Source organism: Pteropus alecto, unplaced genomic scaffold, assembly GCF_000325575.1.
Source record: "Pteropus alecto unplaced genomic scaffold, ASM32557v1 scaffold246, whole genome shotgun sequence".
Lineage (NCBI taxonomy): Eukaryota > Metazoa > Chordata > Mammalia > Chiroptera > Pteropodidae > Pteropus > Pteropus alecto.
This window is the reverse complement of record NW_006437742.1, coordinates 1,556,131-1,568,435: the sequence shown is the minus strand read 5'-3', so window position 1 is coordinate 1,568,435 and position 12,305 is coordinate 1,556,131. Positions and strand designations below refer to the sequence as shown.

The window sequence follows — 12,305 nt, the reverse complement described above, 5'->3', positions numbered from 1 at the left end:
GGAGGTGGGGGGGGAGAGGAAATGAAGAGAAAAACAATATAGAGAGGCACATGCCGAATTCGTAGGAGTTCACAGAAGAGAGAGATAATTGGGAGCTAGGGTGGTAAATGAAGACTTTAGAAAAGTAACTGTTAAACTGGCATTTGAAGTATTGGGTGTGATGAAGGAAAGAACAGGGAGAGCAAGTATGAGATGTTCTAGGGGATAATGAGAAGTTCAATTTAGCTGGCATTCATGTATGGGAAGATTGAGAGATAATCTTGGAGGGGTAATTAGACTCAGATTCTGAAGGCCTTAAATATACCAACTACGGGGCCTAGACCTGAATGTATAGGTATTACAAAGTAATTTATTAGATAGTTAAAGTGACGCATTGCAAGTGGTGATTTAGGAAAACGAATGTGGTTATGTCTCATGGATTAGTAGGAAAGAAACCAGAAGAACTAGTTGGAAAACTCTTTAAATTTATCAAACATAAGGTGATGAAAGTCCAAACTGGAGTGATAATAGTGGAAACAGAAAGGAAGAGTAAGATGGGTAAGGCCTTTTGAAGGTAGGGACAAGGGTCAAAGATAAACCCCCAAATTTCAAGCTGTGAAAGTGAGAGAATGTTGATACCAATGAAGGAAAGAGGAAGCTCTGGATGAAATAAATGGTTTGGGAAAGGGCATGTCATTGTTTTAGCCACGTTGAGTCAACCACCTATTCCAACTGAAACGCTAGCATAAAGTACCAGGAATACTTCAAAGATATATTAAGTCTGAAGTGGCTGTATAAGTGATATTGGCTAAAAGAAAAGTGAGAGATGGGAGAACTGTTGCATAGATGAGAGTCTGAAGCTGAACGTGGAAATTTCAAGTTATCTGTATTGTCAGGATCTGTAGCTGTGGAAAAGATCTCCAAAGGAGAGAGCATAGAAACAAATGTGAAAAGGGTCATAATATTTTATAGCCTAGGCACTACTGTGTAGAAATCTAGCTAATGCTATCATGAGCTAACTAACCCTAAATAATTGAAAACTCTTATTAGTGTAAAAAAAATAGCAGGACCATTTAAGTAGGCAACGACTGCTTATAAAAAACAAACACAAAAAAACCAAGCTAACTCCATGAGGAAGATAAATATTAAAATACCTTCCTTAACAAACGACCCTTAACTACTGGAACCTAAGACAAGTATCCCCCATAATTACAAGCAAGATTCTCATGCTCTACAAAGACTTAAACATATTTTGGAAAATTTTAAAATATCTTTAGGCCCAGGGTTTAAAAACAAAATCCCTTTTAAGCATCTTAATTTTTATTTTTTATTTAGAATTTTGAAAGTTCTTGCTAAGTTTAAAGAGGCTTTGAAATGAATAAACCATAGCTGAATACATCAGTATACGTGAATCTCAAAAAGAAATGTTTAGTGAAAAAAGCAAGTCACAGAAAAATTCATACAGTATGTGTCCAAAAGTTGAAAAATGGATAAAACGAGCAACATTTTGTTTAGGGATATATTCCTAAGTGGTCAAACTATTTCTTAAAAAAGCAAGAGAACGATTAGCACAAAATTCTGGACAGTGATCCCGTAGGCGGGAAGGGAGGGAGGAGAAGCAATCGGGGAGGGGCACACTGGCGACTTCTAACGTACTGGTAATGTTCCAGTTCTAAAGCTTGTAGTGGATACGAGTCTATTATTGTTCTTTAAATTGTATGTATACATTATTTTTCATGTATGAGCTGTATCATAAGAAACAGGTTTTAAAAGTCAATTTTGAGGCAGGGAAAATCATAAAGTTTTTTTAAAGATGCAGAAGCTGACGGCGCAGGTTAGCATAGTATTAGCAAGAATTTTAAATACACCACTCTATTCCAGAGCGATTATTCTACATGCAGAGTGAATACAAAACTAATTTAATGAGGACCATTTCAAAAGGCTTTGTGTACTGTCAGTAATTAGGAAGCTCTGGCTTTCAACAGGGTCCAGCTAAGTTTAAGCTGCCATTTCCTGCCGAACCAGTAGGGGGAACTGCTCGCAGCACTGCTGCTCCTTCCCATGATATATCGAATAGGTTTGGTATTTGCCTTCTAAATTTGTAGAAACAAAGTATCATTCGCTTACTAAGATTCGAAAGCGCTACTTGCTCTCGGGGCACGAGCAAGTCTTCTTTAATCCAAAAACACTGCAAATAAAGGCGCTCACCCTGAGCCCCTTTCCGAGCAGAGGGTGGAGGTAAGGGGGACCGGGAGGATCTGGTCTGGGTTCCTCTAGCGCTGGGCATCGGTCGGCCAAGACCTTTTTACCTGGGTGGGTCCGTCTGAAACGGGACGAAGCCACGGCGTCTGTCAAGCTCCCTGGGTCGGCGCCGCGACCTAGATGCCTGGGCTGGAAGGGCATTCCTACGGAAATCGGTGGCGGTGGCGGCAGCCCTTCCTGAACTTCGCCCCGCAGGCCAGTCTCGCCCATCCCCCCTTCAACCTCTTCTTTTGTCTTCCCACTTTCACGAAACCGCATCCCGAGAACGTGACAGACCCCGACACAAAGTAATAAAAGCCATATTAAAAGTTAAAAGGTAAAACAGAGCTCCCTTCGCTGCCTGCTCTCAGACAAGTCCTTACCTCTTCATGTTTCCGCAGGCCCCTCTCTCCAACTTGTGTAAATAAGCCGTGGACTTCAAGTCCCAGGACTCTGCGCGGCAGACTCAGGGGATTGTGGTGGAGTGCGGGATTCTGGGAATTGTAGTAGCGCAGCTCTAAAAAACGGAAAGAGAAAATACGTATTGAGAATCCGGTGTGTTGTCAATTTTTCAAATAATTCTCCTGAACGTCTTGTAGAGGTTAAAGGCAACACCCAAAATATCCAGCTCATAAACCTAGAAGTCACCTTTGACTTCTTGACTCTCTCATCCAGTATCACCACATCCTGGCGCCTCCAATTTCCCTCGAACGTGTCCCCATCAGTCCTGTTGCTTCTTTCAAGGACTTACTTACGTTGCTATCTGCTGTTTCCAGCCTCTGGTCCATCCTCCGTAGTGTAGCCAGAATGATCAGACACGAGTTTGACGACATCACTTGCACTAATGGTTCTCCTCTATCTGTAACAGAGGCTTACATTTACTTCCGGAGAATCAGAAATCCATATGTATTCAAGCCTGTGAACGTGTTATTGATAATTATGGTGAATCGAGAGAGGTACAACATAGCGATTAACAACAGCATGGACTCTTAATTTCCAGAAATGGAAATACAAATGTCCTTAAGTATATGAAAAGAAAGAGGTTTAATCTCATGAGAAATGTTGAAATTTCAAAGTACACTGACTGTAAAACACTTAACCTGTACTCAAAACTGGCCAGGTCATCAAAAACATGGAAAGTCTAAGAATCTGTCATAGTCAAAGGAACCAAATAAGACGTAGCGATGACGAACTGTAATGTATCCTGGAACAGAAAAAGGGCCCTAGGTAAAAACTAAGGAAATATGAATAAACTACACACTTAGGTTAATAATAAGGTTGATTAGCTGTGACAAATATACCAGTTATATTATGATGTTAACACTTAGGGAAACTGAGTGGAGATATAAGGAATTCTACTATGCAACTTTTCAGTGAATCTAAAAATATTCTAAAAATTAGCTTATTTTTAAAAGCACACTAAAATAACATTTTCACCTACCAGATTGGTAGAAGTCCAAAGTTTGAGAACACACTTGTTTTGTTGAGATTGTGAGAAAATAGGCACTCTCGTAAATTGGTACCTATATGGAAGGCAACCTGAGGATACAGCTGAAATCATAAATTCACATTCCCTTCAGCACAGCAGTTCAACATGTATGAATGGTATCCTCAATACTATGCACCCTCAAGTATGTATGTATTACGTATGTGCATGTGTATATTCACTACAATGTTATTTATAACAATAAAATACTGTAAACCACTTAAATATCCATGAATGTGATATTCGTTCAATAGAAAACTATGCAGCAGTCCCAAAAATGACAAAATTCTTTAGGGACTGCTACTGGAAAATCTCTAAAATATATTTAGTGCGATAGCAACATACAGATCTATGTATGTAGTATGCTTCCATTTGAGTAAAAAAGGGGGAAATTATGTGTATGTGTTTGCTTCTATACGCATAAAATACCTCTGGAAAAATCATACAGACAAGTGGTAAGTGAGTGCCTCCAGGGAGGGGAACTGGATGGTGAGGGACAAGGGTGGGAAAAACTCTTCACTGTGTATCTTTGTACCCTTTAAATTTTGAACTACGTGATTATATTTAGCCATTTAAAAAAAATTAAAAGAAACTCTTTTTAGATTATAAAAAAAAGCCAAAGAAGAAAAAGATCATGGGTTTGGGGGTCACCATGTTTGGATTTCTCAATTCCCACAGTAATAGACAATATAGCATAGTAGTTAATCTGGACTTGAACTTTTGCTTTGGCAAGTTACAAGACTATGTGAGTTTCAGTAAGTTTCTTTAACTGGTCTAGGCCAGTTTCCTTATCCATAAAATGGGGATAATATCTTGGAATAGGGTGACTGTAAAGTAATTATACAAAAGTATGGTTTTAAAATCACTTAATAGGGTGGTCATCTATGAGCAAATATTCCAAAGTTATCCAGTAGGTTCAGACTTATTCAAACTGGCTGTATTGCCATGCTCAAGTTAAAGGATAAAATCAAAGAGCAGCTACTGGAAGACATTGTACTTCCTATGCTGAGAACTTTTAACAGATTGAAAATCTCATGGGAAGTTTTAGTGTGGGCCATATCATAGCCCGCACCAAGCAAATCCTATATAGTGGTGGGGCTGAATTCTGCCGCTCAACCAAAATGTCCAATTGACACATTGGTCATAAGGAAATGGAAAACTACACCAAGGTTGCTGGTGTCTGTCCCCTGGGAAGGTGGCAAAAACTACACTGAGCATCACACCAGACTTGTATACTACTTGTAATAAAATATACAGCCTATTGGTACTGAAGTGGTACACACTACATTACAAATCCACTAGGTGGGATGAGTGGAGAATAAAAGGCTGAAAAGACACACTCACATAGGTTTAAATTGCAACTGGAAAGCAAGGTCATAAGGAGGTACTCTATGTACCTGCGTATGACTGTAGTCAGCCCTAGTGGTAGGTACCCAGGGACAAACATTTGGAACATTACATTAGAAAACCAGGCTATTTCTAGCTCTGCCAAACTTATTAACTGTGAAATAATAGCTATTCTGTTTCCCACGGCATCCTTTTCCCTGCTTTAAAAGGATATCAGACAGTATATAAAAAGCTTTGAGATTTCTACACAGAGATATTATCATGAGGTAATCTCACAATTTCACCCCTAGAAGATTTTATGACAAACTGAAAAAACATGCCTCATTTGTCTTTCTGACAATTTAACAAGGTTAGTTTAATTAAGCCAGAAGCTCTTCTTTAACATAGACATATTTTCAGAGTTTGTCTTTTTTAGGCACTTAGTTTACAGCATACTTCTGATTAACATATTACGAAGTAATTATAATTTCCAGATATGGAAGATGTTAAAACGAAAATTTTCTCTTGAATAGGGATAGCATCACTTGTCTAATTAAGTCTAAACAATTGTACATGTCTTTCATATGCTCCCAAATGAGATAGCATAAATGCTGTTATAGAGAATAAATATTGCATCTTTTTCAAAGGACAAAAAACAAAAAAAAGTAGATAAGCACGGGGAAAGTGCCACGTGACAAATTTCAGAATTCTCCTTCAGCTAATATCTTAGCTGGACTTCAACCATGGTTATGGGGGGCTCAAGATTCCAGTACCTAATATAAATGTTGCCTTAAAATTATTGGCAAAAATAGGTTACTTCTCATCTTTTAATTAATATTTATTCAACAATGTCATGCTGAACCAGAGTCAGAAGGAACCTTAGAGAAGATTTAGTCCAAGGCTCCCGATTCCAGACAGTACATTGAGATATACCAGTACATTTTGAGTGTTGCTATATTGATCTGGAAGCCCCTTGCCATCCCCTCACCTCTTCTATGTTCTGGAAAAAACACTAGAACACTCCCAGTACGAAGTCAATGAGTACTGTAGCCTCTTCTTTATTTTACTTTATAGTAAAGGAACTTTACAGTAAACACCTACTGGTAGTGAAAGGACATCAAGGAATCCTAAAACTTCAGAGAAATGAAAACTCATTTCTTTCAGTTGGGAAAACCTTAATATGATCCGACCCTTTCATGAATAGGCCAAAGATAATGCCCAAATGAAATCGTTTAGTTAATTAAGCAGGGACAGGATGAAATCCAGTGTTTCCTCCAATATATTTACTGAATGTGGAACTTAACTTATGCATAGACTACAGGAGTTGGAGCTCTAAAAACTATAGAGAAAATGTCTTCTAGGGTATAATAATAATATTGGAATAAAAAATAAAGATCACTCAAGATTATACTCAAAAGCTGTTTATCTACAGAAATCATCCATAAAATTAAATAGTCTCTGGATTATTTTCATATTCTATAATTTTGAGTGGTAACAAAAACTTACCTGATAAGAAGCTGCTACTTTGAGAAGTTTGGGTAGGAAAAAAAGAGGCCTGTAAGTTCTGATATTTAGTTCGCTCATAAGGTTATGAAAATTACTAATACTCATTTCAAAAAATATATTTTCTTCCCTTAATATGTAACCCTCAGGGTGGTCATATGCAGCCAGTACCAGAGAAATTCAGCCCAATAATTCTGGGCAACTAAGCACTAATTACTAAGAAACATTCAAGTAGTTTATTTTGGTGTTATGCTTTTATTTTTTAGAACATCACCTTTATTTATGACTTAAGTGAAACATGAAATAAGAGATCAAGGTAAGAATATAGCTTTTTCTTGAAAAACATAAATATAGAAAAACAAACAACTATAAACCATATGCTGAAATCAAGTAAAACACCAGGACAACTGTACATCAAAAAACAAAAAACAAAAAAACGAAAAACAAATTGCTTGAAGCTTGTCCTTTTAAAAATAACTTAATTCAAGTCTCAAACCTAACTCAACTTTTCCTTCTGTCTCTGAATTTCTTTCTATAGCACACTTTCAGTAATTCATATCATAGTTCTTTGTATTGTTGACATTGTTTTTATACAGGCATGCATTCATTAATTACATCTCAAACTAGATAGCAAGTTCCTTTTAAGAGAGAGATTTACAGTATCTAGCACTATTATGTAACGTGCAACCAGCAAAGCCTAGTTGGCATTTATATTTTGGCGAGTATGTGTCTATGGTCTTGTCGGAGTGAGAAAGATGATGATGTATGCTGGTGGTAGGCTATGGGATCCAGGAGAGTAAGATACAGATTATAAATACAGAGTCAACATCTAATAGGTGCTGCCTAGACAAAAGGGCTAATATAGTTTTGATTTGCTAATACTGAGTCAAACTACAGCATAGTTCCCAACAGCACAATATTTAAATGAAATAAAAACCCTAAATACATGCACACTTAATTGCAACCAAAGAGTAAATAACAATTGTAACTACCATATTTAACATCATCGAAATTTGCAGGTAACATATACCCCCAAAACAACATGCTGAAGATACAGTCATTCAATCAAAAGCAATGCTCATATTGTGTTCCTGCTCCTTGCAATGAAGATCCTTGAAAACCTGTGTTACCTCTTCTATCTTCCTTTGCAGCATGCCTATAGGGGGAAAAAGTCATGCATCATTAATCTGAGGTCAAACAATCCCAAGAACATAATAACTTACATTCTCCCTTCAAAATATGATTTAGAAAACTTTTTATATTGATTTTTACAGTTTTAAGTATTATAAAATACAGAAGAAATAAAGTATTTATCTATCTGTTAGGAAACTATGAAAACAGTGGACACAACTGTTCTTCATATGCTCTCCTCAGCTTTCAGGCAAATAGCGGTCTATCTGACATTTATGTTTTGTTGAAGAGAAGGGTCAATTGCCTTTTACACATTACAGCCTAAAAGCACCATGGAGGGTGGTCATTAAATTGAGGGTACAGATTTTGGTGGATCTTTGCTGGCCTATCAGCAAATTAGTACGATGAGTATATCCACATTTCTGCTCCTTTCTAATGATTTATTTAACTTGGTGGTCCTTAAATTTGCTCGAAGGTAGAGCAACACAAAGTACCATTAATTTTAACATATAGAAGAGTAACTTTCTGTAGTAAAAATAAGTTGTTGAGGTAAGCATGATAATCTGAGTGTTTTTAATCAACATGCACAAATAAACTCGATCATTCGTTCTAGTGTTCATTAATGCTCACTACTTGATAAGCAATAAATTGTGCCAAAGATTTACGAAAAACTATGAGGGAAAAACTAAAACTATGAAATAATACACTTTAATTTTCTTCCACCTGTGGAAAGGCCCCAATATTTTTCAGTTTCTAAAGTGTAATACCGCATCTTATCTTATGACATATAGGCACTGCAAGATCACACCTTACGAACAAGTGATTTAAATAACTTGTCTCCTGAAAAGCTAGAAAAACAGTATACATTGAGCCTGGCAAAACACATCTCCTTTTTGTTGTAATAACTAACTGCAGGGTGCAGTATCCCCTGCCCAAATAACATTTTTCAATGTGACAGAAGCACAAATGAGCACTACAACAAACCATTAACTTGAGGCCAGAAAAATCAACAAAAGCACAATCTACTTAATTTGCTGATTGATACATACTAAATGCAAAGCAGTACATTTATAAAACAATTAAGAATCAATAAAATGTCAAGAAATGCAAGTCAGCATTATTAAGAGAGCCTTACTATAAACATTTTGTCATGTCTTCAAATTGACTTCCCAGGACTATTTCTGTATTAACATTAAAGTTTTTAGGAGTTTCATTCTTTAAGGGCAAAATTGCACCTAGGCAATTAACTGCCCAGAGTTCCAGTCCCATGATACGCATCAGTGATTTGTTCCTGCAGGCCTATTAAATTATATATCATATTAGAAGTAAAATGCTACTAAACAGTCAACATTTTGGGGGAAATGTCATATACATTTTGACATTATTGAAAATAATGGTATTGAACAATATGAAAATTAAATTAAGAAAAAAAGTCTATTCACGATAGTATCAAAAAGAATTTAAACACTTAGGAATAAACCTACCAAATTAAGTATAAGACCCGTACACTGAAAAGTACAAAACATTGCTAACAGAAACTAAAAATCTAAATACATGGAGAGATATGCCATGTTCACAGATCGAAAGACTCAATAGTGTTGAGGTGGCAATTCTCCACAAATTGATCTACAAATTCAATGTAATCTCTATGAAAATTCCAGCAGGCTATTTTTGTAGAAATAGACAAGCTTTAAAATTTACATGGAAAGGTAAAGGACCCAGAACAGCCAAAACAATCTTGAAAAAGAAGAATAAGTTGTAATAATTACACTACTCCATTTTAAAACTTACTACAAAGCTACAGTAATCAAGACAGTGTGGTATTGGCATGGGATAGCCATAGAGATCAATGGGACAGAAAGAAAGAAAGTCCAGAAACAAAAACCTTATATTTATGGTCAATTTATTTTTGACAAGGTGCCAGGCAATTCAGTGGAGGAAAGCATAGTCTTTTTCAACAAATGGTGTGGGGAAAACTAGATATCTACTTGTAAATGAAGTTGAAGCCTTACTTCTAACTATGTATAAAAATCAACTCAAGGTTGATTATTGACCTGAATCTAAGAGCTAAAACTGTTTTGGAAAATAAAACACAAATGTCAACCAACTGATAAATGGATGAGCAAAATGTGGTCCAGTCTATACTCTGAAATGCTACACAGCAATAAAAAGGAATAAAATACTGAAATAAACAACATAGATGAACCTTGAAAACATGAAGCCAGACACAAAATGCCACACATCAGATGATTCCATTTATATAAACTCTCTATAAATACAGGAAGTAGCTGCATGGCATTTGAAGTAGAAATGGCAATTACCCACAAACAGGCAAGAAAGAACTTTCTAGGGTAATGAAATGTCCTAAAAATGGATTGTGTGATGTTTGCACAGCTCTATAGCTTTAGTTAAACAGCCATTGGTTAAGATGTTGACTTAACCAATTAACACCTTGTAAATTTTTTAAAGATTTCTTAAAAATGACTGCCTCTGCACTCCACCAAAAAAAAAGATTCTGGTAAAATTGCTTCCAGCCAGCCCCATTCACTTTAAGGGATAACAATTTTCTTTACCTTAGCCTACTTGCAAATATTTTAAGTACAGATTAAAAGACTTTCATAGAAAGTTACAAATATAAGCGATTTGGTCATTAAAGTCAAATATTGCTTGCTACTATAATTATTTTTAAGTTATACATATAAATATTATTAGATGATATTAAATTATGTCAAAAGAAACAATGTACTTTCATAAACGTTTCTATAGTACACCTCTTATTCTCCTAGAAAAACAATTGGGGCAGTAAAAGAAAAATATCTTGGAAAGGAATGGTAAAAAGATACAAATAAGTAACTTTGAAAATGAAATATAAACGGTTTACAAACATTTTTAAAATACTCAACCTCATAAGTAACCAGAGGAATGCAACAAAACTAGGGAAATAGCATTTTTACCTATAAACTTTAGCAGGGAATGATAATGATGGTGGTAGTGATGATGCTATAAGTAGTAGTAGAAGGAGTACAGAAAAATGGGTATCCTAGTGAATCAGTGGTGACAATACAAATTGGTACAACTTACTTGGAATAATACATCAAAAACCTTTAAACAGACATTACCCCAAATTCAGCATTTTAACTTCTAAAAATTTTATCTATGTCCAATAACTATGGATGTACCCTAAAGCTGAGCCACATTTAGGCTCACTGTAGCACAATTTAAAATAGCAAAGAATTGGAAACCAATACCTGACTATTAACCAATACCTAACAACGAAGTAATAGTTAAATAAACTATGATATAACCATATAATGGAAAATTTTTAGCAGCTATTAAAATGTAGAATATTTAATAGCATGGAACAATATTCATGTATACCTTTCTATTAGCTATGTATCTCTTTTTCCATAAAAAGCTGAGTATAGTGTGCTATCATCTATCTACCTGTTGGGGACAAATTTTTTAAAAAGTATATTGACCTCCAAGTTCAAGTCAGACATTGTTAAATTCTGACGATACAGAAATAACTAAGACAATCTCTATCATCAAGGAGCTCAAATTCTAGTAAGGGAGACAGACATGTAAATATATAACTGCAATATTGTACAATAAATGCTGACAGGCTCTGGGTGACAAGCCGCGAACTTCAAGTCCATGAACTCTGCGCAGTAGACTCTAAAGGGATTGTGGGGAAGTGTGCAGCTCTGGAATTGTAGTAGCACAGAGCTAAAGAATTTATTGAGTAACCAGCATGTTGTAAATGTAAATTATTCAAGTATTTCTCTTGAATTTCTTGTAAAGGTTAAAAGCAACACCCAAGATACCAGTTTATAAACCTAGGAATCAACTTTGACTTCTTGACTCTCATACAATGTCACCAAAGCCCAAAGTTAATGAAATCGATACCAGGACTTATATTTTCAGACTCTCATCTAAGAGTGCTTTTTAAAAAAAAAAACTTTTAAAAATTAAGTTTATTGGGGTAACATTGGTTAATACAATTATATAATTTTCAGTTGTACGTTATCATTTGACATCTATACATTCTATTCTGTGTTTACCACCCAAAGTCCAGGTTCCTTCAGTTACCATATATTTGATCCCCTTTATCCACTTCACCCTCCCCTTACTCCCCTATGTTTGACCCCCTTTACCTCGTCTACCTCCCTCCTCCTCCCCAATTCCCTACCTTATGGTAACCACTAATCTATAGTCCATGTCCATGAGTCTCTGTTTATTTGTCCTGTTCCTTTGTTGCTTTTAGGTTTATATCCCACATATAAGTGATATCATGTGATTTTCAACTTTTTTCTGTCTGGCTTATTTCACTTAGGATGATTATCTCGAGGTCCATCCAGGTTGTCGCAAATTGCAGTATTTCATCTCTTCTTATGGCTAAACAATATTCCATTGTATATGTGTACCACAGCTTCCTTAGCCAATCATCTATCGTAGGACACTTCAGTTGCTTCCATGTCCTGACCACTGTGAATAATGCTGCTATGAACATCATTGTGCAAATATCTTTTCGGATATGGGTTTTCAAGTCTTTGGGGTAAATACCCAGTAGAGGGATTGCTGGATCATATGGTAGATCAATTCTTAGTTTTTTGAGGAACCTTCATACTGTTTTCTATAA

The 12,305-nt window shown here is 35.9% G+C and overlaps 2 protein-coding genes across 6 annotated transcripts in view; both read right to left on the bottom strand.

Annotated features, from left to right (window-relative positions):
- RBM41 (RNA binding motif protein 41) overlaps positions 1-3,027 on the bottom strand; it is a 58,253-nt gene extending 55,226 nt beyond the window's left edge. For 2 of the 3 annotated variants that reach the window (XM_015591656.2, XM_006914791.2), the window contains exon 1: positions 2,604-2,735. In XM_015591656.2, the coding sequence (XP_015447142.1) occupies positions 2,604-2,611 (8 nt within the window). In that variant the 5' untranslated portion in view covers positions 2,612-2,735. Of the gene's footprint in view, positions 1-2,603; positions 2,738-2,975 lie in introns of those variants that run through there. The other variant, XM_025048885.1, reaches the window with a different exon arrangement.
- A 3,729-nt stretch (positions 3,028-6,756) lies between these two features.
- Positions 6,757-12,305, bottom strand: part of NUP62CL (nucleoporin 62 C-terminal like) — a 66,252-nt gene continuing 60,703 nt past the window's right edge. For 2 of the 3 annotated variants that reach the window (XM_015591646.2, XM_015591644.2), the window contains one exon: positions 6,757-7,691. In XM_015591646.2, coding sequence (XP_015447132.1) covers positions 7,597-7,691 — 95 coding nt within the window. In that variant the 3' untranslated portion in view covers positions 6,757-7,596. The remainder of the gene's footprint in view (positions 7,692-12,305) is intronic. The other variant, XM_015591645.2, reaches the window with a different exon arrangement.